The sequence below is a fragment of the Cupressus sempervirens genome, chromosome 11 (genome assembly GCF_028749045.1).
Source record: "Cupressus sempervirens isolate cs-2001-9-10 chromosome 11, ASM2874904v1, whole genome shotgun sequence".
NCBI classification, from domain to species: Eukaryota; Viridiplantae; Streptophyta; class Pinopsida; order Cupressales; family Cupressaceae; genus Cupressus; species Cupressus sempervirens.
The window spans coordinates 502,243,058-502,267,972 of record NC_143128.1 but is presented as its reverse complement, the minus strand read 5'-3'; the positions used below and the strand labels follow the sequence as shown (position 1 = coordinate 502,267,972).

Here is a 24,915-nt window from a genome sequence, read left to right as displayed (position 1 = left end):
GGAATATATCATCATAGTCTTCCCAAGTAGCATTCTCTTTAGTATGCCGGTCCCAGTTGACCTTGCATTAGGTTATGTCTCGATTTTGTAAGGGAAGTGTACGCACCTCAAGTATTCTGAGTGGTTCTATTTCCACCACCCCTAGGTCTCGTACTTGTAAAAGATTCCAATCAATTATATGCCCATGATGAGTGATATATTTCTTAAGATATGACACATGAAAGACGCCATGCATCTTGGCAAGGGCTGGAGGTAGTGCAATTTTGTAGGCTACTAGGTTTACAACCTCTAACACCTCAAAGGGTCTCACATATCTTGGGACCAAGTTTGCATTCTTCTCGAACTTAATGGTACTATTTCGGGGTTTTACTTTTAGTAGAACCTTTTCTCCTATTGAGAATTCCCTGGGTATTCTTTTTGCATCTACATAACATTTTTGTCTATCATTTGCTTCTTTCAATCTCTGACGGATTTGAATTACTTGTACTTCCATCTCTTTTAGCATTTTAGGCCCAATGATAATCCTGTCTTCAATATAATTCCAGTTTATAGGAGTTCTGTATTTATGGCCGTATAGGGCTTGGTGCAAGGGCACCATCTTCCCCCTCAAGTTTTACATTATTTTAAAACTATGACTCATTTCTTAAAATATAAATTTGTTGAATTACATTATAATGATTTAAAAAAAAGACATTATATGATGATTGAAATCCTGAATGGAATACAAAGGGACATGGGAATACAAAAGATCTTAAGGAAGTTGAACGGTTTGTAACCATTAAGATGGTCTTTAAATAAGAAATCTCATAATGTAAAGACAGCGGTCAATAGGGATAAAATAGCTGAGAAGAGAATAGTTTTGGGAAGAAAGTGAATAGAGATAATTTTGAAATGGCTCTCTGGCAGTAGCCAAAGAGCCATTCATTATAATAGCAGACCATATGTTAATGGAGTTTCAGTTTTTGTTAAGTTAAATCTTTATCGGTTTTGGTTATTTTCCTTTGTACATTCGGTTTCAAGGTTCTAAATTATGCAGATTCATTTCAATGGTTATGTGAGATATAACATGTGTTGCTTATGGCATGATTATTAATGGATTCTTTCATTAGATCAATCCTGATGGGGATGATGGCATTGTGAATATGTTTGCTCCTTCGTATTCCTCCATAACTATCGCTGTTTGATAAATGGGTTGTAAGGAAGAGGAATCGGCTATGAAAACCGATAGTAAGCCTTGTTTAAATCGTTAATGTAAGGAGAAACCCAAACTTCTTTGTGGTTTGGTGAATGCACTCGTTTGTGAAGGAGGTGACGAATTATATGCAAAGGTGGTGGTTTCACTTACCCCATTCGATAATGGAAAGGGGTCGTTGCAACTGTTTTAATGAAGGAGCCCGCCGTAGAAAGAGATATGATTGAGTACTGCTTCATTGTTAGCCAATAATAACGCAAGTTGAAGGATATGAGGGTGGAGCCGAGCAGGGAGATTTCCCGTGGAGGAAGCCACATAAGGCAAGGATTCGGTGTTCGATGAAAGTTGTTTTGGTGGTTGAAGGAAGCCGAGTCCTTAGTTTAGATTTTGGAACCCACAACCATGATTAAGGAAGGTCTTTCTATGGAAGAGAGAGCTTGGGGTTGTGTGAAGAATCCGATTGCCTTCAAAGCAAAAAGGTGGCGGAATGGCATGCAGTAAAGAGGTGGTGACTCGATAGTAAGGAAGAGTGATAGCGGATAGGAAGGAGTTTGAAGACAAAGAGAGACTGTGAGCAATGGAGGGGAGTATGGCAGTGTAAGAAGATGAGCTCAGTAGGTGAAGGGCAAAGAGGGGCACGGTTATGTATAGATTAAAGGAGCACAAAAGTGTAATAAGGAATCGGGTGCAAAATGAAGACCATATACACAAAATAAACATATTTGGTGAGATTTATACTAAAGTGTATATTAGTATATCGAGTTAATGCATAGTATGTGTAATTAACAGTATTATTATTGGGGTATCAAGAGATCAAGAACCTCTAGTGAATGTCTACGAAGATGTAGAAATGAAGATATGCAGATTTGTGGTATGGATTGTTCCTCTTTTCATAAGGGCTTCAAAGGGTGCCATCTTGATAGCGGATTGATAAAAGTTATTATAAGAAAAATCTACTGAGGGTAGGTACATCTCCCACTAGTACTGTCGATCCATGCAATAGACTTGTAGAAGGTCTTCCAAAACTTGGTTTACTCTCTCTATTTGGTCGTCGGTCTCCGAATGATAAGCATAACTAATATTTAGTTTGATTCCTAAGGCCGAGAATAGTGTTTGGCAATATTTCGATGTTATCCTAGCATCCCTGTCAGATATAATCTTTTCTAGAATTCCATGAACTCTGAAAATTTCTTGCATGAACTTGTGAGCAATTTCTAGTGCTCCATCAGTCAAATTACCGAGTATGAAGTGGGCCACTTTGGTTAATCTGTCTACTACCACTAAAATGGTGTTTTGTTTGCTTTGAGTAATGGGTAATCCTTGTATGAAATCCATGGTGATTATCTGCCATTTCTATTCTGGTACTTCGTTTGGGTATAGGAGGCCAGCTGGATAGCGATGTTTTGCCTTGACTCTCTGGCACTCTAGACATCCTGCTACATAATCTGTTATTTCTCTTTTCATTCCTTCCAAAAATATAAGGGTTTTATATTTTTGTCAACTTCTTAGTTACTCCAAGGTGTCTTGAATAGGGGGCTGAGTGGAATTCTTCTAAAATCATTCTTCAAATTTTCGGTGCTTTGGGTATGTACATCCTACCATGATACCTCAATAGTTCATCTTCTTCTATCTTGAAGTCTTTGTATCTGGGGTCTCGTGGGACTCTGAGAAGTGTGTGACTGATCTCATGGGTAGTCCTTGTAGTCCTACCACTAAAATGGTGTTGTGTTTGCTACGAGTCATGGGCAGTCCTTGTATGAAATCCATGGTGATTATCTGCCATTTCCATTTTGGTACTTCGTTTGGGTGTAGGAGGCCAGCTAGATAGCAGTGTTTTGCCTTGACTCTATAGCACTCTAGACATCCCGCCACATAATCTGTTATTTCTCTTTTCATTCTCTTCCAAAAATATAAGGGTTTTATAACTATCAACATCTTAGTTATCCGAGGTGTCTTGTATAGGGGACTGAGTGGAATTCTTCTAAAATCATTCTTCGAATTTTTGGTGCTTTGGGTATGTACATCCTACCACCATACCTCAATATTCCATCTTCTTCTATCTTGAAGTCTTTGTATCTAGGTTCCTGTGGGTCTTTGAGAAGTGCGTGACTGATCTTTGCATACAAGTCATCTTGCTTAAAATACTGTAATACTTGATCCTTTAATCTAATATCTATGACGGCCATAGTAGAAATATGCCTCTATTGGCTTAAGGCATCTGCTACCTTATTCTCATTACCCTTAATGTAGCCAATGTCAAAGTCATAATTTGCTAGAAATTCCAATCATTTTCTTTGTCTGGTGCTAAGGTTGGGTTGAGTGAAAATGTACTTTAGGCCATGGTGATCTAATTGAAGTTCAAAAGGCTTCCCTATCAAGTAGTGCCTCCACATTTGGAGGGCATGCATGATGGCGGCTAATTCCAGATCCTGTGGGGCATAGATTTGCTTATAGTTTTTCAGTTTTCTTGACTCGTATGCAACAACTTGATCCTCTTGCATCAATACACCTCCTAATCCCTCCTCAGATGCATCAATTATAACCACAAATTCCTTCTGGGGGCCTGGTACTTTAAGTATTGGTGTAGTGGTTAACTTCTCTTTTAGGTACTCAAAGGCTGTCTGACATTTCTCAGTCCAAATAAATTTCTTCCCTTTCTTTTGAAGTGAGGTTATCGGGTAAGCTATCTTGGAAAAATTTCTAACAAACTTCCTATAGAACCTTGCTAGCCTCATGAAGCTTTTGACTTCTATCACATTCCTAGGCATGGGCCATTCCTTGATTGCTTTAATTTTTGAAGGATCCACAGCTATCCCTTGAGCCGATATAATGTCTCCTAGATATTGGATTTTTTTTTGATAAAAGGCACACTTAGATAGCTTCCCATATAGCTTATGTTTTCTCAACCTATGCAGAACTTTCTCTAGATGCTCTTAGTGTTCTTTTTCATTTCGTAAGTAGATCATAATATCATCTATAAAGACCAATACAAACTTATTCAAACAGTCTTGAATAATACTATTCATCAGATTCATGAAGGTTTCCGAAGCATTAGTTAGCCTGAAGAGTAGTATTGTAAACTCATAATGCCCATATCTAGTTCTGAACGCAGTCTTGTGAATGTCTTCATCTTTAATACAAAGTTGATGATACCCCGACCTTAGGTCAATTTTTGAAAATACAGCAACACCTCTCATATGATCAAATAGATCATCAATTCTAGGAAGTGGGTATCAATTTTTAATGGTGACCTTCTTAAGCATTCTATATCTCATAGTTCCATCCTTTTTCCTGACAAATAACACAGGGCTCCCTAGGGTGAGACACTAGGTTGAAAATATTTCTTATTTAGCATATCTTGTAACTGTATTTGTAATTCCATCAACTCTATGGTGTTCATTTGATAAGGAGCTCGGGATATAGGTTCTACCCCAGGCATCAAGTCTATAGTAAAATCAAACACTCTAGATAGGTGTAATCCTAGAAGTTCTTTAGGAAACACATCCTAAAACTTCTTAAGGTATGGATACCTCTCCTCGAAGGATTACCTCAATTTTTCTCTAATTTCTCCATCTTCAAAGATGTAGTCATCACCATAACTAGCATCTATAGGTTCTCTCAAGTCTTCAATCTTAATTGCAAAAATCTCGTAGCCTTTTCTTCCACATTTCTTGAGCTGCATGGCAGATATTTGCCGTGGTTTGATTTCATACAAAACTCCCTTGATGCTTATAGGGTTGCCTTGGTCATCCAAGCATTTGACTATTTTGGCGAGAGAATCAACCTTGGCCTTGTTTCAACTAAGCCAATTGATGCCTGTGATGATATCATAGGACCCAAGAGGTGCTACATATAGATTCAATTCTGTAGAGAAATTTGGAAAGTCAACCCGAGCCTCAAATAGACACTACTCTACCTTAGCCCTTGACTGGTATGCATACTTGACCATCCATGGTTTTTCCATGTAATTAGACCTCTTGGGAAATCTACTTAATAATTTTGGAGATATAAAGCATTTTGTGGCTCCGATATCTATTAATATGGAAATAGGTTTTTCGTAGATCTTACCCAAAGTTTCGATTGGGCCTAGTTGTTGTTCTGCCTGTCAGTTATCTAGCGTTGGGTGTATCCTTTGCTGGTAGACATGTTGCTATGGTGGTCGAGGTGGTTGGTTGGTGTTTGCCTTACGAGGACATTTGTTAGCATAGTGATCACCATCACAATTGTAGCATCCTGTTGGTGGTCCTTTCCCTTCATTGCCTTTGCCATTCCTATTTGAATTGGGGTTACCTTTGAAGTCCTTGTTACTATTTCCTCTTGGCTCTGGTTTGTTGGGTTTGTAGTTCCTTAATTGTTTCTTGTGGGATCCAGAATCTGTCCCTTCTGAATTCCAACTTGTTTTCCTTATTATTATCTCGAACAGAAGCATCTCTTCTAATTTAATGTTCTTGTCAAATAGCTTTTTCTAGTGCTTCTTCCATGGTTCGAGGAGTGAGAACAATCAACTACTCGTCCGATCCTATTATTTAGTCACACGATAAACTTTCTAACCTTCAAATTCCTATCTTGCTTATACGGAGGTACGTATTTCAGCAAGCAAGTGAATTTTTCCCAATATTTGGGTACAGACATATTCCCTTGCTTAAAGTTCTGGAAGTCCAACAACTTTTGATCGTAGAAGGTTTGGGGTAACCATTGGTTTTTGAAGATGGTCACAAACTTTTCCCAGGTAATTTTAGTTGTCTTTATATTCAATTCAACCTTGGTATTTCCCCACCAAGTAGCGGCTTCCCCTGAAAAATGATAGATTCCCCAAATTGCTTTTGAGGTTTTAGAGAAATTCCTAATTTCAAAGTATCGTTTCTTTTCGGTCAACCATGTTTCCCCATCCTCTCCGGATTCAAAACCAGGAAACTTAATAGGTTTTATCTTTTTGATATCCGAGCATAAGTCATCAGCTATTTCCAATTTCTTTTGATTCTCAGTTTGTGTGAGTGAGGCTTGAGTATTCCTTTCACTTTGTTTAGAATTTTCATGTTCAGTTATGGGAGGAGGTGAAGATTGCATCTCCTCTTGACCTCACCCAATCTGGGCTGCCAGATCATTAATTTTCTTTTCCATACTTTCTAGCTTCGTTTGCATATCTTGCAAAACCTGAAGCAACAGATCCGAGGGAAAGGGTGGATTGTTTTGATTGATTATTTCATTGTCTGCAGTGTTTCCATTGCTGTTCATGTTTCCTATTTTCAGTTGGCTTGAAAAAAACTACATACAATGTTTAAGTCAATTTCCTATTCATACTCTACTTTCTAAAAGAGAATCACATAAGACCAAAATTTTGCTAATTACTTATTTATTCTTTTATTCCCCTAGCTACAATTGTAGCAGGTTTTATTTACAAAATTCCCTCTTCTGAGGGTTTTATAATATAATTCGAACATTCCAATGCCCTATTTTGGGGTTTTCTGTTCAGTTTCAATTTGTTGCATATCCCACACTAGCCAAGTTTTATGGAAGAGTATAAGGGGGTTAGTTTGTCAGGCATTCCATGGTTTGATGAGTTTATCTCTATAAGTTACCTTCCAGGTAGGAGTCCATCTGATCCTTTCCTTTTTCATTTGTTGTAGAGCTTGTTTTAAGGTTTAGTTGTCCAGAGGCATGGAACAATAGGAGTAATCATAGTTTGGCATGTTCTTAATCAAGTAGGGAAATATGGGATGCCATGCCTTCTTGCAAGGAGTCTTTCGTGTATACATCCTATTACATTTAAATCTAAAGAAAATTTCAGGTTTACTAATTTGCTAGGTGATGTGCCCGAGGTTCAATGTTGAACCCAGTGCTCTGATACCATATGTAACATACTAAATTACTAGACTGAAAATAGATACTTAATTCTGAAATTTGTAACTTGAACATATTATCAAATGAATGTAAAATAGTTAGAAAAATAATACACTATAACCATAATACCAAAGTAAACATCCTTTACAACTACAATCCATTTCATGTGAAGGTAACTTAGTTAACTTTCAAACTGAAATAACTGACTAAACTGATTTTGACAACAACTAAAAGGAATCTAAATCATTTCTAAATATTTTGCAATTTATACATTAAATACGATAAAGGAACTTGCAAGAAAGGATCCAGAAAACATATTGAAATTAACTGAAAGTAACTAAAGTTTGTTGTTCAAGCCTTGACATTCTGGCAAGAGGAGAAGCATTGACATAGGCTTAACCTCCCAACCACGGACCTTATAAATCCCCACACAATCTTTTAACATGAAAGACCCTCCCTACCCCGGAGTCAAGCTCAGAGCACTATAGTCCAGCCATCCGAGCATATCAGTGTTTAGAATGTCAACTCAGTAATAGGGGGGCATCCCTGATTAACTGACACCACCGACATCTTGTAATTGTAATAGGCAAGCATGCCTCTAATCGACCTTGGCCAAGGATTTAGATGTGTTTCTAATACCCGATCACCACCGCTCGACTTGACAACAAGGTACATATTGGACAAACATGAGCTTACATGGATGTGCATTTGGAAATCATTATAAAATTTATCATGTTTATATATTGAAGTTATGATTTTTGTTACTTTTCCCTTGTAGGATTCCCTCCTCTCCACCCCCTTTCATTGGCTATTCCAGCTAGGGTGAGTCCTTGGAGAAAGCAATTTTCATTCTGATATAGATCATCTTGATAATCATGGATTTCTATCCATTGGTAGATATACCGCGAGCACCAATCTTGTGTGATGTTGTATTCAGTTCATGCAACATGCCAGACTTATATTTCAATATCACTCTTGAATAGAATTCGTGACAAAGAGGAAAGGTACATAATGTAGATGTGTAACAGAGAGGGAAATAGACCATAGTGAATTCATACACTAGGCATGTTGGCCTTAACTTGTAATTAACAAATTTCAGAGATTCGAAACAGGCAAGCCATAGAGAAAAATCAGATGCATAGACATAGAACATAACTTGATCAGAAGTCAGCTTGACAAAATGGTTGATGCCTTAATCCGCACGGCTTGGAGTCGACTCTTGCTGGAAATTAAGAAGAGATTATAAGGAGAACCAATGGTCTGAATATAAGGAGGTATTTCGTTTTTAGAGACAAAAGAGAGTCTCCGTCTAAAGCTAGACGTGCTATATATATCCTTGCATTGGCTCAAGCGAGCCACGGCCTTGATCGTCCGTTTGTTCAAGATGACTGTTTTTAAGATCATCGGTTTCAGAGTTATTGAGTTTAAAAAGTGGCGCCAAGTGTACATGGTCGCCTCTCATGAAGAGATATAAGTTTGAATTATTAAAAGTTCCTTTATATATATATATATATATATGTATATGTATATATTATTTTAAATGATTCCATCATACTATCATTAAATCTAAGGTCGCAACTATAGATATAAGTATATTTAGATACGTGTGTAATTTGAAGAAATATGGTTAATGTATCTATATCTATATCTATATCTATATATATATACATACATACAGGTGCATATATCAAGAGGATATGATGTTAGAAACAAACCATATTTCTTTGAACTACACACACACACATAATCAGTACAGACTCTAGATATTACCTTAATATCATGGTGGCATCATAAATATATATAGTTGATGAAAGAGAAATAGAGACGACATCACAAAACAACAAAGGTAATGGTTTTGAATAAGAATTCTAGTTAATGATTGTTTTTATATGTTTGCCCAAGTAGCTCATGATTGTCCAATGGTGTATTCTATTGTGAAGTCGCTAAATCCTTATCAAGGTAGTTAGAGGTCATACTTGGCGATCGAACAATCGACTAGAATAGTGCCCCATTCCTTGAATCCTATCTAGCAATGCTTCCCCCCCTTCATCTACTCCTGCAACCACCATTGCAACATTTCCACAATAATAACAAGTTCTTCCATTTAAATCAATATTAGAATATATCACTAGAATAATTGTAATAACGGTTAACTACCATTATCAATAACAAGTAAACATAATAAAACAACGGCTAACTACCATTTTCAATAAACAAGTAAACATGATAACTGTTAACCGATTCCACATGAAACAAATTGTTAATTATAACTTCCCTTTTCACATGATCATGAAAATGATAGTTTTTTTACTAATTGTCTCAATGGCTATAACCTATTTTAATTAGGTAAAATTTTGGGATGTAACAACATTGCATATGCCACACAAACCATATGAGAGACAGCATTATAAGATAACCATCGTATGAATAAGATAGATAAGGATCAGATACTGTAAAATTTTTTTATTATTGTATAAATTAGTTTGGCAAGGATCTGGGACAGTGATTATTATATCATTGCAGATTATGTTATTTTTTGATTCATATAGAATCACAAATATATCAGAACTTCTATATTGGATATCATTTCAGCAATTCAAAGTGTTATTCCAAGAATATTATCAACTTAAGGATATAGCAGATATAGCTGTATATATTCATTTGCCTCTATCATTTGAAGCATTTTTGATATGAGACATCATCATCTCTTTTCTAAGGAATAATAAATCATTTGATAATATCAATCTTAGTGTTTTATGTACCAGACCACTGGTATTCTCATTTGTTGGCCATCAAGTATTTAAGTCAGATTTGAAATCAATTTTTAGTAATCGTTAATACAAAGGATAGTAACAAATTAAAGAATTAGATGAAAATAAGCCTCTTGCAATTTAATGAATTAGGCAAAACCCTAAGGAAATCACATAAAGCGACATTACAAGTGGTATCCTGCCTCTTTGTGGAAGTTTATGTGTGGGAAAGAAATAAAGACATACTGAAAGAAATCTGCCCAAAACACAAAAGATAAGATAAACAACAAACAAGAAAGAACTAGCATGGGGGAAAATGGAAAATATAACAGAACGGATCAATTTATGGTACAACAACGAATGACACAATTACTAGAAATGTTGACTCAAACAATAGTCAACGTTTCCTACAAATATTATAATTACACCGATAATAATGGGGGTAATGTTGGGAATGAAGGACAACTCAATTAATGAGTCCAAATTGTCGAGTTCCTACAACAACTTTTGGACCAATGATACCTACTTCACTCCAAGGATAGAACAATAGGCTAAGTCACAAGGTTCAAATTCGAATTCGAGTTCGGCAACTATAAAATTCGAATGAAGTTCGGGAAAGAGTAAAAATTCGGGAAAAAATTCGAATTAAATTCGCTTTATACAATTTTAATTATTTTCTAGATGTATGTAATATATGTTATCAATTATCAAAATAGTAAAAATTGCTAAATAGATCTCACAACTTCATAAGCTTGATGAGACATTTATTAAGTACAAAACATAAGAAAAATGTGAAATCACAATAGCAAAGATATTATTTTGTTGTGAAGGTACAATCAAAAGTCAAGACTTCATAGCTTCAAGAAAGCTCAAAGTCATCAAGAGCACTTGGCTTAGATGGTGTAGCATCATCATCAGTATCACTACCCAATTCTTCCTCAAAAAAGTAAGGCTCATCTGTGTCTGGTACTGCTCTGTCTTCTAAAGTCTGTTGTTGTGAAGATGACTCATTTGCTGATTTGTTCATAAGCAATTTTAAATTGCTGCGAACATAGACAAGATCTCCCAACTTTCCAGACAACAACTTGTTCCTCTTTTTGGAATGGATTTGGTCAAAGCAACTCCAATTTCTCTCACAAGCTGATGAACTTGCTTCTTGACTCAAAATTCGAATGGCAAATTGCTGAAGTTCAGGAGTTTTTGCCCCATAACTCATTCACCGTCTATAACTAGGTACCTCATCTCGTGTCATATCATATTTGGCTGCTCCTATTCCAAACATCCCTTCTGCTTTTTTGTATTTCCAACATTGTTTTCTAATTAGAGATGCAATTGTTGGATCTGGTTGAAATCTACCAATGGCTTCATAAAACCCTGCCATAATTTCAGCATCACCTTGTCTATCAACGTAAAATAGTTTAGGCTCCAAATAGCAAGCTGCTGCATGTAAAGGAGTGTGCATCATTTTCCATCTTGAATCAACAGTCTCCCATATCTCTATGTACTCTACTTCCACATTATTTAGTGCTCTCTGAATTGCTTCCTTGCAACGGTCCATGCTTTCATAAAGCATTCCAAGGCAAGGAGTGTCACCATCAACCATGCGGAGCAACGTCGACAATTGGACCGCATATATTTAAAACCTTTGCCCCACTTTCCCAAAAGCTACTATTTAAAACAATTTGCTCTATGATCTTCCCCTTACCACCTTTTGAGAGAGTTGAATTTTCCCACTCATTGGAACAAATTACAGATCTTAAAGCTGCTTTCTTTTCAACCACTCTTCTCAAAGTGATATAAAATGAAGCGAATCTTGTATCGCAAGGCCTCAACAACTCTCTAGATGCATGTTGCCTGTAAAGGCTCAATGTGAGACGATGATTTCGTATGAAATTAATAACTTCTCTTCCTCTATGAATTACTTCATGTATCCAAGGGAATTTTGCCAAATCATGTAGCAACAAATCCAAACAATGAGTTGCACATGGACTCCAATAAATTTTTGGGTACTTATCTACAATCAACTTGCCAACTCCCACACAATTTGCTGCACTATCAGTAACCACTTGAACCTCATTTGCAACCCCTACTTCAAGAATTGCTTCCTCTAATATCTGAAATATATATTCAGAAGTTTTTTTATGATTCATAGTGTCAATAACCTTTAAGAATACAACACCTTTAGGACAAGACACTAAAACATTAATCAATGGTCTTTGACAGATATCTGACCATCCATCACTCAATATGGTGCACCCTGTTGCCTTCCAAGAGGCTTTGACCACAACTAATTTATCAATCACTCTATCTTTTGACCTCTCTAAGAGAGTTGTTCTCAAAGCCTCATAAGAAGGAGTTATGTATTCTTTGCCAAACTCTCCAGCCTTTTGAAATACAACACGATAAAGTGGATTTCTAGCTACATTGCATGGAATTGCACTAGTATAGAATAAATCAGCTAGTAAATCATCAACTACTTGTTTCTCACATGGTCTCCAAAAGCTATTCAAAGTTCCACTCTCTTTTGTTGGCTTTACAACCTGAGGTATACATGAAGATGAAGGTATAGTGGATGTGAATCTAGGGACGTCTTCAATTCTTTGTTTCTTTTGTGCATTCTTCATCTTTTGAGCAATAGAAGATGAATGGTGTTTCTCTAACATTGCTCTAAGCTCTTGGGTCACACCTGGACATGCAATAACACCTCCACCTTTACCTGCCATAATACCAAGCAGGTGATCCATGACCCTTGTTAGACTTCCGGTAATAACTTTTGGACACAAGTTACATTGAGCTTTATTAGGACCATTTTTAGTCACATGTTTCCATGCCTCCGAAGTTGATTTGTTGGGAGCCATATTACAATCTGTAGAATTAAAAACAAAACAATATATTATTATTTCAAACTTTAAAACAAAATAATTCAATAAATAATTTTAAAATGTTAATTTAAAGTTAAACATGTTAAAGGTCAACTTTTTACACTAATAATTCTATTATTTAAAAATTGAAATATAAATTTATAATTTATTAAACATAATATAATATATCTATTTTATTTATTAAATTATAATAAAAATTATAAACTTAGAAAGCAAAATAAAGTAAACATATTAATATATATCTTATGGACTCTAATATTTTAAACGTTTTCCGAACTATGTTAATTAAAAATTAATATATCACTATTTTAAATCAATTTAAAAAAATAAATCTAATATTTAATTAACTATTACAAAATAGATTACAAAGAATTATTAAAAAATTAAATTGATTGCAAAAACTATATAAATAGAAATAAATTTGTTATACAAATTATATCATGTAAAAAACTATATACAAATTATATTTAAAAACTATATAAAAAAAAAAACTAAATATAAAATTAATACATATTGAAAAGTTAAAATTATATAAAATACAAACAAACTAGGTAATATGTAATACAAAGTCAAACTATAGAAAAGTTTTTACATATTACAAAATGAATCGCAAAAAAACTGAATCAAAAGCTTATTACAAAATGAATCGCAATTTATAATATGAAATATAAAATTGGAGTTTTAAACTATACGAATGGAAAAAAAGAATCACTGCAGCTTTACACAGGTGTTGCCGACTGCCGAGCACGACAAAGGGCACAGGCGTTGCTGATTGCCGAGCACGACAAAGACCAAAGAACACGTTGTGCACGACAAAGGGCCGAGAGAGGGTGTTTTGGTTCATTCGCTGCTCAGGAAAATTCATTCGTAGGGTGTTTTGTTTGAGGGTTCGAACTGCGTTTTATAGTTTTTTTTGCATGCCAAAACCCTACAAACTCTGCAAACGGAAATTTCCAAGTGCATTTGACTCTGATTAGAAAGTCTGTTTGTAGCAGCCGAATCAACAACGGATTTTAATGATTTTTTTGGGCAAGTTTCACATTCGGCAATATCTAAATATCAAGCTTGATATTCGCTGAACCTTGTGACTTAGACAATAGGAAGACAGGGAACCTATATTGGAAGAACTACAAGATCAACTACAACAAGATTGAATAGATGGAAGATTACAACCACATATGTGACTCAAGGATTCAAAGAGGAAGATCAACAAACTCGACATACCATACTTTGATGGTTTAAGAAGACCAAGGTACATGCATGGTTACAAAAGTTAGACATAAACTTTCAACTTAACTTCATATTAGGAGAGTAAGCTATGGAGATGTTGCCTTCGACGGTATAGCTCACGAATGGTCGTACAATGACATGATAACCACATGCCATGCAAAAGTTGCTTCGTATATGGAATTCATGAAGAGGGCAAGATAAAGGCTCAATAATAAGAACCTTGAGCTTCATTTTAAATAATTGGCACAATATAAGAAAAGGGGAACACTTGATAACTATTTTTGTTACATCCCTTGTAACCATTTTATTTCATAGCCATAATAATTATTCCTATGAAGTGTGACAATGACAATTGATGGATTTCAGTTAATTTTGGTTACAAGTTTTTCTAATAAGAATATAGATGTATATTTTGATTTGTTAATGAAACTAATATTAGGAGGAATTGTATTTTTCTCATGTGGAAATTGGAAATTGGAAAAAATTGTTGATGTATATTTATGCTATTATGGTAAGTCTGAGTTTATTGCAATGATGTGGATATCTAATCCTTCCATGTCAATGGATGCCATAGGAGAACCATCTTGCAAGTGAGAAAGGAGTATCATTAGTGTAGGAGCACATGAGCAAATTGTGAAAGTTAATGCCATTCGAACTAAAACCTTGACTGTAGTGAGTTCCTTAGGATGGGGCATGTGGTAATTAGATGTCTAGAATGTCTAGTTGTCCTAGGCATAGAGTTTCCTCATCTATTTTAATAAACAACCTTGGTAATCATTATTTAATTATCCTTCGTATTTTTTATTTATTTTATTTTTCGTTTAGAAATATATATATTTATATATTTTTAACATTTTGATATACCTTGTATTATATGTTTGGTAATACTGCCTTTAAGTACATGTAATCTCACACACACACACACACACACACACACACACACACACACACACACACATATATTATTATGTTCAAGCATGTTGCATTCTCTTGGAATTAATTAATGATCATGTAGTAGTCAGACGTTTTTGATTAAGTGACAATAGGTTTTGAAGCGACCTTGAAACCCAATACAAGGGGTTTTAAACGAATGGACTTGAAACCCATACTGAAAGATATGCAATAAGCCCCACAAAGAGAAATGGAACAAGGAAAAAACATGACAAAGACGAAGAAGGGGGTGCCAAACAACTCATAACCCCCACAAACACAAGCTGGCGGTCAAGAAAAGGATATACAATCAATCAATAGACTGCCCCACTGAAAAGGAATAACAACAAGATTAAGATTTCCCCTTAGATCCCTACTCGTGGGATCTAAGGGTCACGTTGAAAGGAGAGGGGTTCTTTGAATGTTTTCCTTTGACCATAATCCATCCTTCGTGAACCTTGGTCGCCTCAGAATGCCAAGCCAACGAATCCACAAATCTATTAGAACCAACAGTGATAGGGATAATAAGCTCACCTAGGGAAGCAGAGCCAACACTAGCAGTGATAGAGATAGTAGGCTCACCAAGGGGAGTAGAGCCAAGACTAGTAGAGGACACAACACTTCCCGTTGTAGCAGGGGCAACAGGCTCCTTAGGAGCAGGAGGAGAAGTAGAGACATCGTTAGCAGTTGAGTTAGGTGATCTACTTTTAGTAACAAACACACCTTCAGTTTCTCCATTTGACAGAGCAGCAGCAACTTCCAAAGAGGTAGTACCCTTAATGGAATCAAGAGGAGATTCACCATCATGAACCAACACTGGATCATTGGCATGCCCATCCGAATGAGGAGGACCCTTAAAAAATGTGCAGTGATCATTAGAAGCTCCCTTCCACCATGAGGTAGACTTTTTCGGTTCAACTTTCCCTAGCCCACAATTAGCCTCAACATGCCCAACCTTGAAACACTTTCTGCATCTAAAAGGGAAGCCCTCATAGTTCAGAGGTTGGATCTAAGTGCCCTTTGGAGACATCAACTCAATCTTTGCAATTAACCCTTAGAAGCATCAATTTCAACAAGAATGCGAGCAAAGGTAGAGTGGAGAATATCAGAGGAGTCCTTGTCAACCAAAGGAAGTCACCAAGAGCATCACCAACTTCTTCTAGGACCGGATCCACCCAAAGATGAAGAGGGAGGTAGAGGAGCCGAACCCAAATAGGCACCTTGCAAAAGGTTTTTGAAGAATGGTTGAAATCTGCATGCCATGGCTTCATCATCAAAGGGAAGCGATTCTCCCAAGTGAACAAAATGCTTGCAAAGAACAACCTATCCATCTGAAGCCTTCTCAAACTGTGGCAAAAGAACCCTTGGCTGAAGGGAAAATGTGAACTATATCTAAAATAATAGGCTCCCAGTGACTGGAAATCTACTGGTGAAGTTGAGGAAGAGATGGCCAAAAGCCCCTAAATCTGCAAATGATAGCATTGATCTCTTCTACAGATTCCACATTCAGTGTGACAACAACGTAATAACTGATGGGGAAAGGAGCAACGTCTGTTCTTCCATTTCCAGTCATTGCTTTCTCAGTATATGAAGTACCATTTGAGGGGCCACAAGCAGTGGCAATGCTCTAAGCAGCAGGGGCCCCAACCGTAGCAACAATTGCATTACTTTTCTTCAAAACAAGAACCCTGGCCGCCATCTTAGTATTAGTAGACACAACAAGAACACCCGCCGCCCAACTCTAGGCGCAAAAGAAACCACATCGACAGATAGAGGCTTCCTAACAGCCTTGTGCATATAAAGAAGCCCAAAACCCTCAACCTGACATGATCAGGGTTAGGAGGGATTGAGCTCTTAACACCACCCGATGAAGCAGAACCACCAATGACAGCGCACGAGCCTTGCAAGACTAAAAGAGGTGGCCATAGCTGTAGCTGGAAGAGTGCTTCCACCAACAGAAGAGAGCTTATCACTCCCAAATGAGGCAAGACCACCATAGCCTGCGACACAGGAGGAGGCAATTGAAGAACACGGACGGGAATAAACTTCGAGCAGCATAGCAGGTTATGTAGTAATCAGATGTTATGCATTAAGTATGTCTCTTTGTTGGGCAGCTCTTTTGGAGATGGCAAGAGTAACTCCCTCTTGCCACCTCGGAGAGGACTTGCCCTTGTGCGTTGAAGCTAAGAAGCTTGGGGTTGGCTAAGGGTGGCCCATTTCTTTTGGCAGATTTTGGAATAGCAGTGATGTGTGGGGGATTTCGGTGTTGAGCGTAATTTTGCTTTGTCTTTCCTGAACTACTATTTTGGCTTTGAGCTGGTTGTATTACCTGGAGCTCGATTCTCCTCTGATCGTGCATAACAAGCATACGTGTTTTACTTTCTGTCATATTTCTTGGGCTTCCAATGATGGATTTTATTGATGTATACATGAAGTAATATTGCATTTCATTTTGGATAAATATGAAATATCGTTGAGTTCTGTTGGGATGATGTCTCTTTCTATATCAAAGAAGCACATTTGTGCCTTGATTGATATACGTACGTGTTTATGTACCACAATCGGTTTGTGAACAAGTTAGTATCTCTGTCAGCATTGTTTTTATAATCATATAACTACTAACCTTGCACACAGTTGGAAAGAGTTTCCTCTGCATCACGACATTGTTTATCTGTATAGGTCTCATTTTTAAATAGATTAACTTGCTTGCTAAACATTTAATCGGGTTGTAAGACTTGCTTGAATTTCTCATGCATGTTATTATGTGTTAGTTCCAATTTTTCATGGGAAGAAGTAATAACTTCTCTCTCACAACAATTTGTTAATCTCGGTCAATGTAACATACCCGTGTCTCAGTTACGACAAATGTTGTGTGCTCAAAGCTCTCATAAACTGATTTTAGTTATGATCTACCCTGTCGGATCCCTTTTGGATTGTTTAGTTCTCTCTTGGGATTAGAATTAAGTTCTGTCTATGAACCTGAGTCTATGATATTTAATGATTGAAGCTTTTGAACTTGTTATGGGACTAAACTAGTTAAGAAAAAGGCTTGGGATGGGTAGAATGTAGATCTTTATAGCGTCATATTAGCAAAGGTTACATCTATATGAGTATTATCTATCTATCTAGAGATAGATACGTATGAATATGTATACATATAAACACATTAACAAAGCGTTTTGTTTTACCTTATATTATGCATTTGGTCATACTATCTTTATGTAGATGTAATCTCACATGCATATTGTAATGTCCCCATTTTTGTGAGCATCAGAGTTTGTTTGGATTAGCCTATGTATGGTTAGAGGGTTCCTTTCCAAAGAATATAAGCATTCAAGATTGCTCTTCGTTTGGTTCAGTTTGGTGCACTTAGTATTTATAGTAAGTCATTTGTCCAACATTTCTATAACTAGCAGGAATCCTGGAGCAGCCTCAGTTGCAGTGATGGTCTTGGGCACCTTTGTTTTGATCAGTTATTCAAAGATTCACTAATTATAGTAAATCAAGGGTTGATAGAGATGGACCCTTTCTATTTCTAGTAAGGCACCATAGTTAGCAGTGAATGCTGTGAGCTACCTCTTGATGAAATCAGAATAGATTTGCAATGATTAATGATTGAGTTATAATATTATATATTATATATTATAATTATATACTTTAATGATAATTTTTATTAAGTGCATATCATTAATTGAATTATGAAGTGACTATAATAAAGTTATAATATAAAGACAGTTAAGTTATTTCAGCTTGTTCCACAAGCTACTTCATAAGGAGGAATTAAAAGTAAAGAATGATGTTATCCCACATTGCTAAAAGTACAAGCATTCATTATTTAAAAAGCTATATATGCAAGACCATCCTTTAATTTAGGACATGTTATGAGAATAAATCTATATGCTATTCCTCAATTGTTGTTGGAAATCGGTGACTAGTTTTTCAAGGACCAAAACCCTAGGAACAAGAGGGATTGGACGAAACCCCAGTCTTCATTCTGAGGTGATCTTCCTTTCTGAGATCACCATTGAGCTTCATAGTGAAAGGAGATAATGTTCATGGCAGATTGTTGAATCAGTTTTGGTGATTGAGAGACCATTTTCAGATGTTTTGCCCTACACGTCCTTGAATGTCTTTCGCAGGTATACATTCAACTGATTGTTGCTCTTTTTGGTATTGTGAGTTTATTGTGGAGGTCAATTTAGTCCTTGGCAGATTGGCCTTCATTGGACAGAGCTGCAGGGAGTTGGGCATCAGTTTTACTTGATTATATATTTCAGTTTGGACGTCTACAACAGTCATCCACTCAAACAGAGCTGAGTATTACACAGGGACTGGTAAAGTGTTGACTGATAGTAGAGATAAAAAATATTCTGGGAAGTTGTTTCTCTAATACAAGCCGTCTGGACATTAGCAAACGTTTGCTATGCTTCTATATCTGCTCAACAAGTTCCTTCCATTTATTCCTTAACCTATTCTACGTGTCACCAAACAAATATGCTATAATAGCTCTTCACGAATAGATTTGAATAGTTATTTATGCCTAACTCGTAACATAACACTCCCTCATTATTTATTCAAATGGTGTAATAAAATACGGACTCCAACAACAGGATCCATTCCATGTTGACTTTCATCAGGACTTGAATTTGTGGATGACTTAGAATGTGGCTGTGAAGTATTACATATAGCATGGGAAAGTCTTAGTACCTTTTAATCAGTCAAGATGAGATTCTTAAAAATATATCTCATAACCTTAAAAGATAATGGGAAGATAAACTATTTCCTTTTGCATGACACTAAAAACCCAAGTTGAAGCTACACTTCTATGCTGCACTGACAAGATTTTGTAGATTTTAATCAGTCTGGCAACTGTAATTGATTGTTGTTGTCAATTATCATGTCAGATTTTGGAGAGAGAGTTGTTACGATTGCTACTGAAAAGCCTTTTGCCAGGTAATACTACATTGAAAGCAAGGTTACATGGGTTTCTAGGTATAACTTTAATCAAGGTGTGGATGTGTAGGTTGCGTGAACCAACAAAACTTGGGCCTATCGGTTGGAGGGTACGCTGTGTGCCACCCCCACCTGCAGGCTCCCTTATGAATCCTTCACTACAAATCTCCATCCTTCACCCAACAAAAACAGATTAGTGTGAAGGATTAAAATAAAACTGAAATTGTTGACCCTGAAAGTTGCCATCTGAAATAGAAAATCACCTTGAAACATATTAACTTTCAAATCAAATATATTAATACCAAAGATTTCATGTAAAATTTAAAGCAACAATGAAGATTATCAGCTAAACACAAAATCAACGTTTTATCCTAAGTGATCTATAACTGCTGTGCAATGGGTGCATTAATGGTGCAATCCGATTTCGCTAGCTATGCACACCCAAACAAAGCTGTCGCAAGGAAACATGTAATGCTTGCCTTTAATCTTACGATCAAGAGAAGTTGATTGATCAAGCCTGCATTACTGGTTAAAAGCAATCCATAAGAGTAAACTATTTGTTAAAAATATGACAGGGATGAGTATGAATTCCAAACAGCTTCCTAGCTATTCTTTAAATGAAGCTCTTGTACCATTGTGAATGTTTATAAAGAATGAATCTCTGAAAAACCAAAACAAGAATTTTGCAATATCACTAAAGAAGTTATTTCAATAATATGCAGTGACATATACTTCATGGGTGGATTTGGTACTGTGGCTTGGGTAGATGTGGATCAATATGTATCTGTTCAACCGGACTCCATTGTAGTCAATGGCTTCAAGCAATCTTTAAAGGTATGCATAGCTTTTCTTTCATGCCTTGTATCCAGATTTTTCTAAATCATCCTATGCTAGCTGTCAATCAGAATTTCAATCTTGACTAAACTCGTCTATATAAAAGAAATGTCACATCTCATATATGTTCTTTATGTTCAGGTCCTCAATGGGATTTTCTCTAAAGCATTGGTGAAGATCCTCTCAGACGAAATCATGGTGGATGATGTCGAAATAATTTCAATTGATAGAAAAGGAATTGATATTCGAGTCCTCCAAGGAAATCATGTGCGTGGAGCCTCCTCTTAACCCCCACGAATCTAGTATTGAAGTTAATGATTGATAATATATGGTACCTCTAACTCACACAATTAAAACTAATACTTTACTAAGATTTGACTAGAAGTGTTTTAGTCTTGACTGCAGTTCAATGTTCGAAGATTGTCTTTTCAGCAACAAGTTGACACACTAGAAGGAGCAAAATTGGCCCTCTCAAAGATCATAGAAATGGGGTCTACTACGGGATTATAGACTCAAAATGTGGCACTAGATGCAGTTCATATGAGAATGATAACGAATTAGACTGGTACTCAATCAAAGGCCATTGAATCCAAGAAGGGTGTTGGACCCAACCTCTGTCAAGGTTAGAACGCAAACTAGCACCGTAGACCAACGTAGGCTTCCCAAGAAATATGTAAATATTAAAGACTAGAGAGATAACAATGTAATATTATGAACATTAAATTTTTTTTAATAAACTTTCGTTTTGGCATATTCAATTTATTCCAATTAATATCCAAATTATTTCAATTACTTTTGTAATTTATTTGTAGTTTAAAACAAACAATAGATCGATTTGACTTCAATTTTTAGAGAACACTTTTGGCCTGTCATAGCCAAATTTAAGTGTATGCAATTAATTTCAAAGATTTGGTTGAGTAGGATATTAATTGAAACTCACAATATTTTATAAGCAACCAAAACATATCAACACGACTCAACAATATGAGATGTTAAAAATAAAAGGGTTAAAGTAGTATAGAGTACTTGACAATTATATACTCTGCACTTTTCTCTTTATAATTTTGCATGTGTTTTGGTATTTTCCACCCTAGTCATGTTTAGGATTCATTCCACTTGTTTCCAAGCCTTCACTCTGCATTTGTTTGCCAAACGCTCTTGTCCATGTACTAGTTTCCTTGATCCACCTTAGAGACTAGTATGTACGTGCCCATCTCAAGTAGACATGTTGAATTAGGATCATAACAAAAACCAATTTCTTAACCTTACTACATTTTCCAATTGTTTTATCATATAAATCATCATAGAAAACTATTTTTTGACATTCATTAGCATTTGTTTGCTCTCTTGACACTTTCACATTCTTCCCATACCAAGTTGCTGAAAAGCTTTCATTAGCACATGTGATTCCTCCACATTTAGGACTCACTTATGAGTCCTCTAATTCTAAATTTATTAGAATTATATCTCCTCCATCAATACACTTTAAATTCCCTCTCTTCTTGCTTTTACTCGTTTCCTTCAGTATCATAGGATTTTCTTGCCCCAATGTCGAGCATAGTTCATGTATCTTCAAATGCTCCTACATATACAAATAGCCTTAATGCATTCCTCATTGACAACAATCCTTCATTCCTTTTAGCAGACTTCTCCCTTAGCACACCCTTGAGTTAGCATTCCCTACTACTTTGTTTAGTATTGGATGCCACATTCTAAAGCATGTCCTAGAATTTTATTTTTACAACATTTACATACACATACACCTCTTAGGTAGAGATTAGACACTCCCAAATATTTTTACTACTTTAAGATGAAATAAAACATCATCAAGTATAAGGCATTCTACAAAATGCACCATTTCGCTTAAATATGTATTACACTATCTTATGGAGTGATACCTAGAATTTGCTTATGGTACACTGTATGGAAAATTTCAGGTAAGAATATTATTAAAGTTTTTGGGTATTCTTGCATAAGGATACCAATGTTTATTGTGGATTGGGGTCCACTTTGCAAGATAGAAATGCACCCTTGCAACATGAGCATGGATGGTTTGGCACTAACATATAATGCATTTTTTGAATCTCTTACAAACCAGTTAAAATCTATTGCAATCTATAGCAGTCCATGTTTTAACTTTGGCAAATTCCAAACATATCAACTTTTCAACTAGGTACTATTCGTAACACTTTTATCATCAATTTATAATAACATTTCAGTTTCCAAATTGTGTATTTGTGTAGGCCTACTTAAAAAATGTAAACTTAATGTTTTTATTATTATTAAAGAGTAATTAAGGTTTTACAAGCCTCCTAAAACTTAGATGCAATAAAACGTGACTTTTGATGTGGAAATAAATTGTAATTAAATTTACTATAAATATAATTAATTAAGACATATTACCGTTGTTATATGTAATAGTGTCACATTTGTAACCACCTTAATAAAAGAGGAAAGATACCATATAGAAGAAAAAGAAAACGAGGAAATAATTTATATAGTGGGCACAAAGAATGCATAGTTAGGGTATTGGTTGGCTTTGGGCATTGTAGAAGGGGCACATAATGTGTATCCATCGTACAATACATCGTAGACCTAGGAGTGTCCTAGTTAGGGTTGTGTTATTTTCTTGTTGTGAGGCATGTGTTTCATATCATTAAGTTATTTAGGGTTCAAAGTAAGAATTGTGTCTTGAAATGCTTCCTACTTTGGAAAGTTGAGACCTGCACTGATCCTTTGTGTGTGTGTATCCTTGCAAGAACATCAAACTTGTCTCATTACACAAATATGTATCTACTTATGTATTATGCATGTCAATAATAATGTTCAATGATTATATTTATTCGTGTACATTAATCTTAATAATCTTAATTTGTTAATATTGATGCATGTTGTAATTTTTTATATTTTTATTTATCAAGAGCATTTATTAAAGTATAATTATTTTTCTTTAAATAAAGTGATCAAGATTTCCATACAATTTAATAATTAAAATATTTATAGTAGACAATTAAGTAAAGGTAAAAAGAGGAATAATATTTGGTATTACAACATGTTAAGATTCAAATCACTTGATTTTATTGTACATAAGCATTCTTCATTTAGGGTTTGGTGTATTTGAAAGAAATAAAATAAAGTCATTTTGTAATAAAAGTTTAGTACATTTATCACATTGAATATTATTTATTTGTCACCTTATGTTATGGTTAAGTTGTTTTAATTGTAGATTTTTTAACTTATAAATAGATTGAATATAGATTAATTTCTATTTTTTTTTCTAAACTCAAACATCTTGAGTATTTTAAATTGATTAGATTGCTTTTAAGTAATAAGAATTGCCTAAACTTGCATGATTTACTACTCTGGGAGGATGAAACCTATTCAAATTGCACTCAGAGAACCAAAAATCCACCACAAAACCTCCCCAAAACTTGTTGAAAGCTACGCCTATGTTTATCAGTAGTTGAATTCTTTGCATAAGTTTCATATACTTGGATTCTTTATTTTGACTAGTTTCATAACTTCCACAGCAAATACCTTGGAGTATTTCATATTTCTCAAACTTTCATTAAAAAAAATTACTTGATGAACTAATTAAATGAAATTGCGACAATTTAAACCTATTTATGAAAATATTTTAATATATATGTAAAGTTATTTAGGATATCATATACATAGATTTTAGAATTAGATAGTCAAGATTAGAATATCAGTTTTCAATTCCTACGATAATATTGCAGTTGGAATCTTGAGAGGTTATAGAAGCTAGGATTACTTGGCATCTTTTTGATTTACTGCTCAAATAAAATAAAGTAATGGAAATCATAAACAAATGAGCCATAGGTATACAATCTCTTGTAGCTGGGATAATTTTTTATCACCAACATGACACATGTATGGGTGATACAAATCCATGAAAATATATGATGGATTCTAAATTCTAGTGCTCATTTTAAAACTTGTTCTGCAATAAATCTCACAAGAAATGTGTTAGTTTTTTAAACCTCTGTTTTTTTGTGTGTAAAGTTTTTACCCTTTTGAAAGGTGTAAAAATAAAGTAAAATAAGCCTCGTAGTAGTTGATGTTGTGACCAAGGTAAATAAGCACAAACTTGGATTTGTTGCTCATTGAATTCATCGACATATGACAAGAGAAAAGAATGAGTTGTGTGCATCCATGAGAAGTGCAGGCTTTTGAGCGATAAGCGATGCACATAGGATTAGTTAAATGTTTTTTTGTGCCAGGACAACCATGGCTAAATATCTACCAAGGCTCGTAGAAGTTTCTTGCAAAGAGGACGACC

The 24,915-nt window shown here is 35.4% G+C and overlaps 1 protein-coding gene across 2 annotated transcripts in view; it reads left to right on the top strand.

The window, feature by feature from the left end:
* Window positions 1-21,370, top strand: part of LOC149530566 (non-canonical heme oxygenase HOZ, chloroplastic-like) — a 98,018-nt gene extending 76,648 nt beyond the window's left edge. Inside the window, exons 7-9 of one of the 2 annotated variants that reach the window (XM_089810640.1) lie at window positions 20,501-20,612; window positions 20,754-20,879; window positions 21,018-21,370. In XM_089810640.1, the coding sequence (XP_089666766.1) occupies window positions 20,501-20,612; window positions 20,754-20,879; window positions 21,018-21,122 (343 nt within the window). In that variant the 3' untranslated portion in view covers window positions 21,123-21,370. Of the gene's footprint in view, window positions 1-20,500; window positions 20,613-20,753; window positions 20,880-21,005 lie in introns of both variants that reach the window. The other variant, XM_089810641.1, reaches the window with a different exon arrangement.
* The last annotated feature ends 3,545 nt before the right edge of the window (window positions 21,371-24,915 follow it).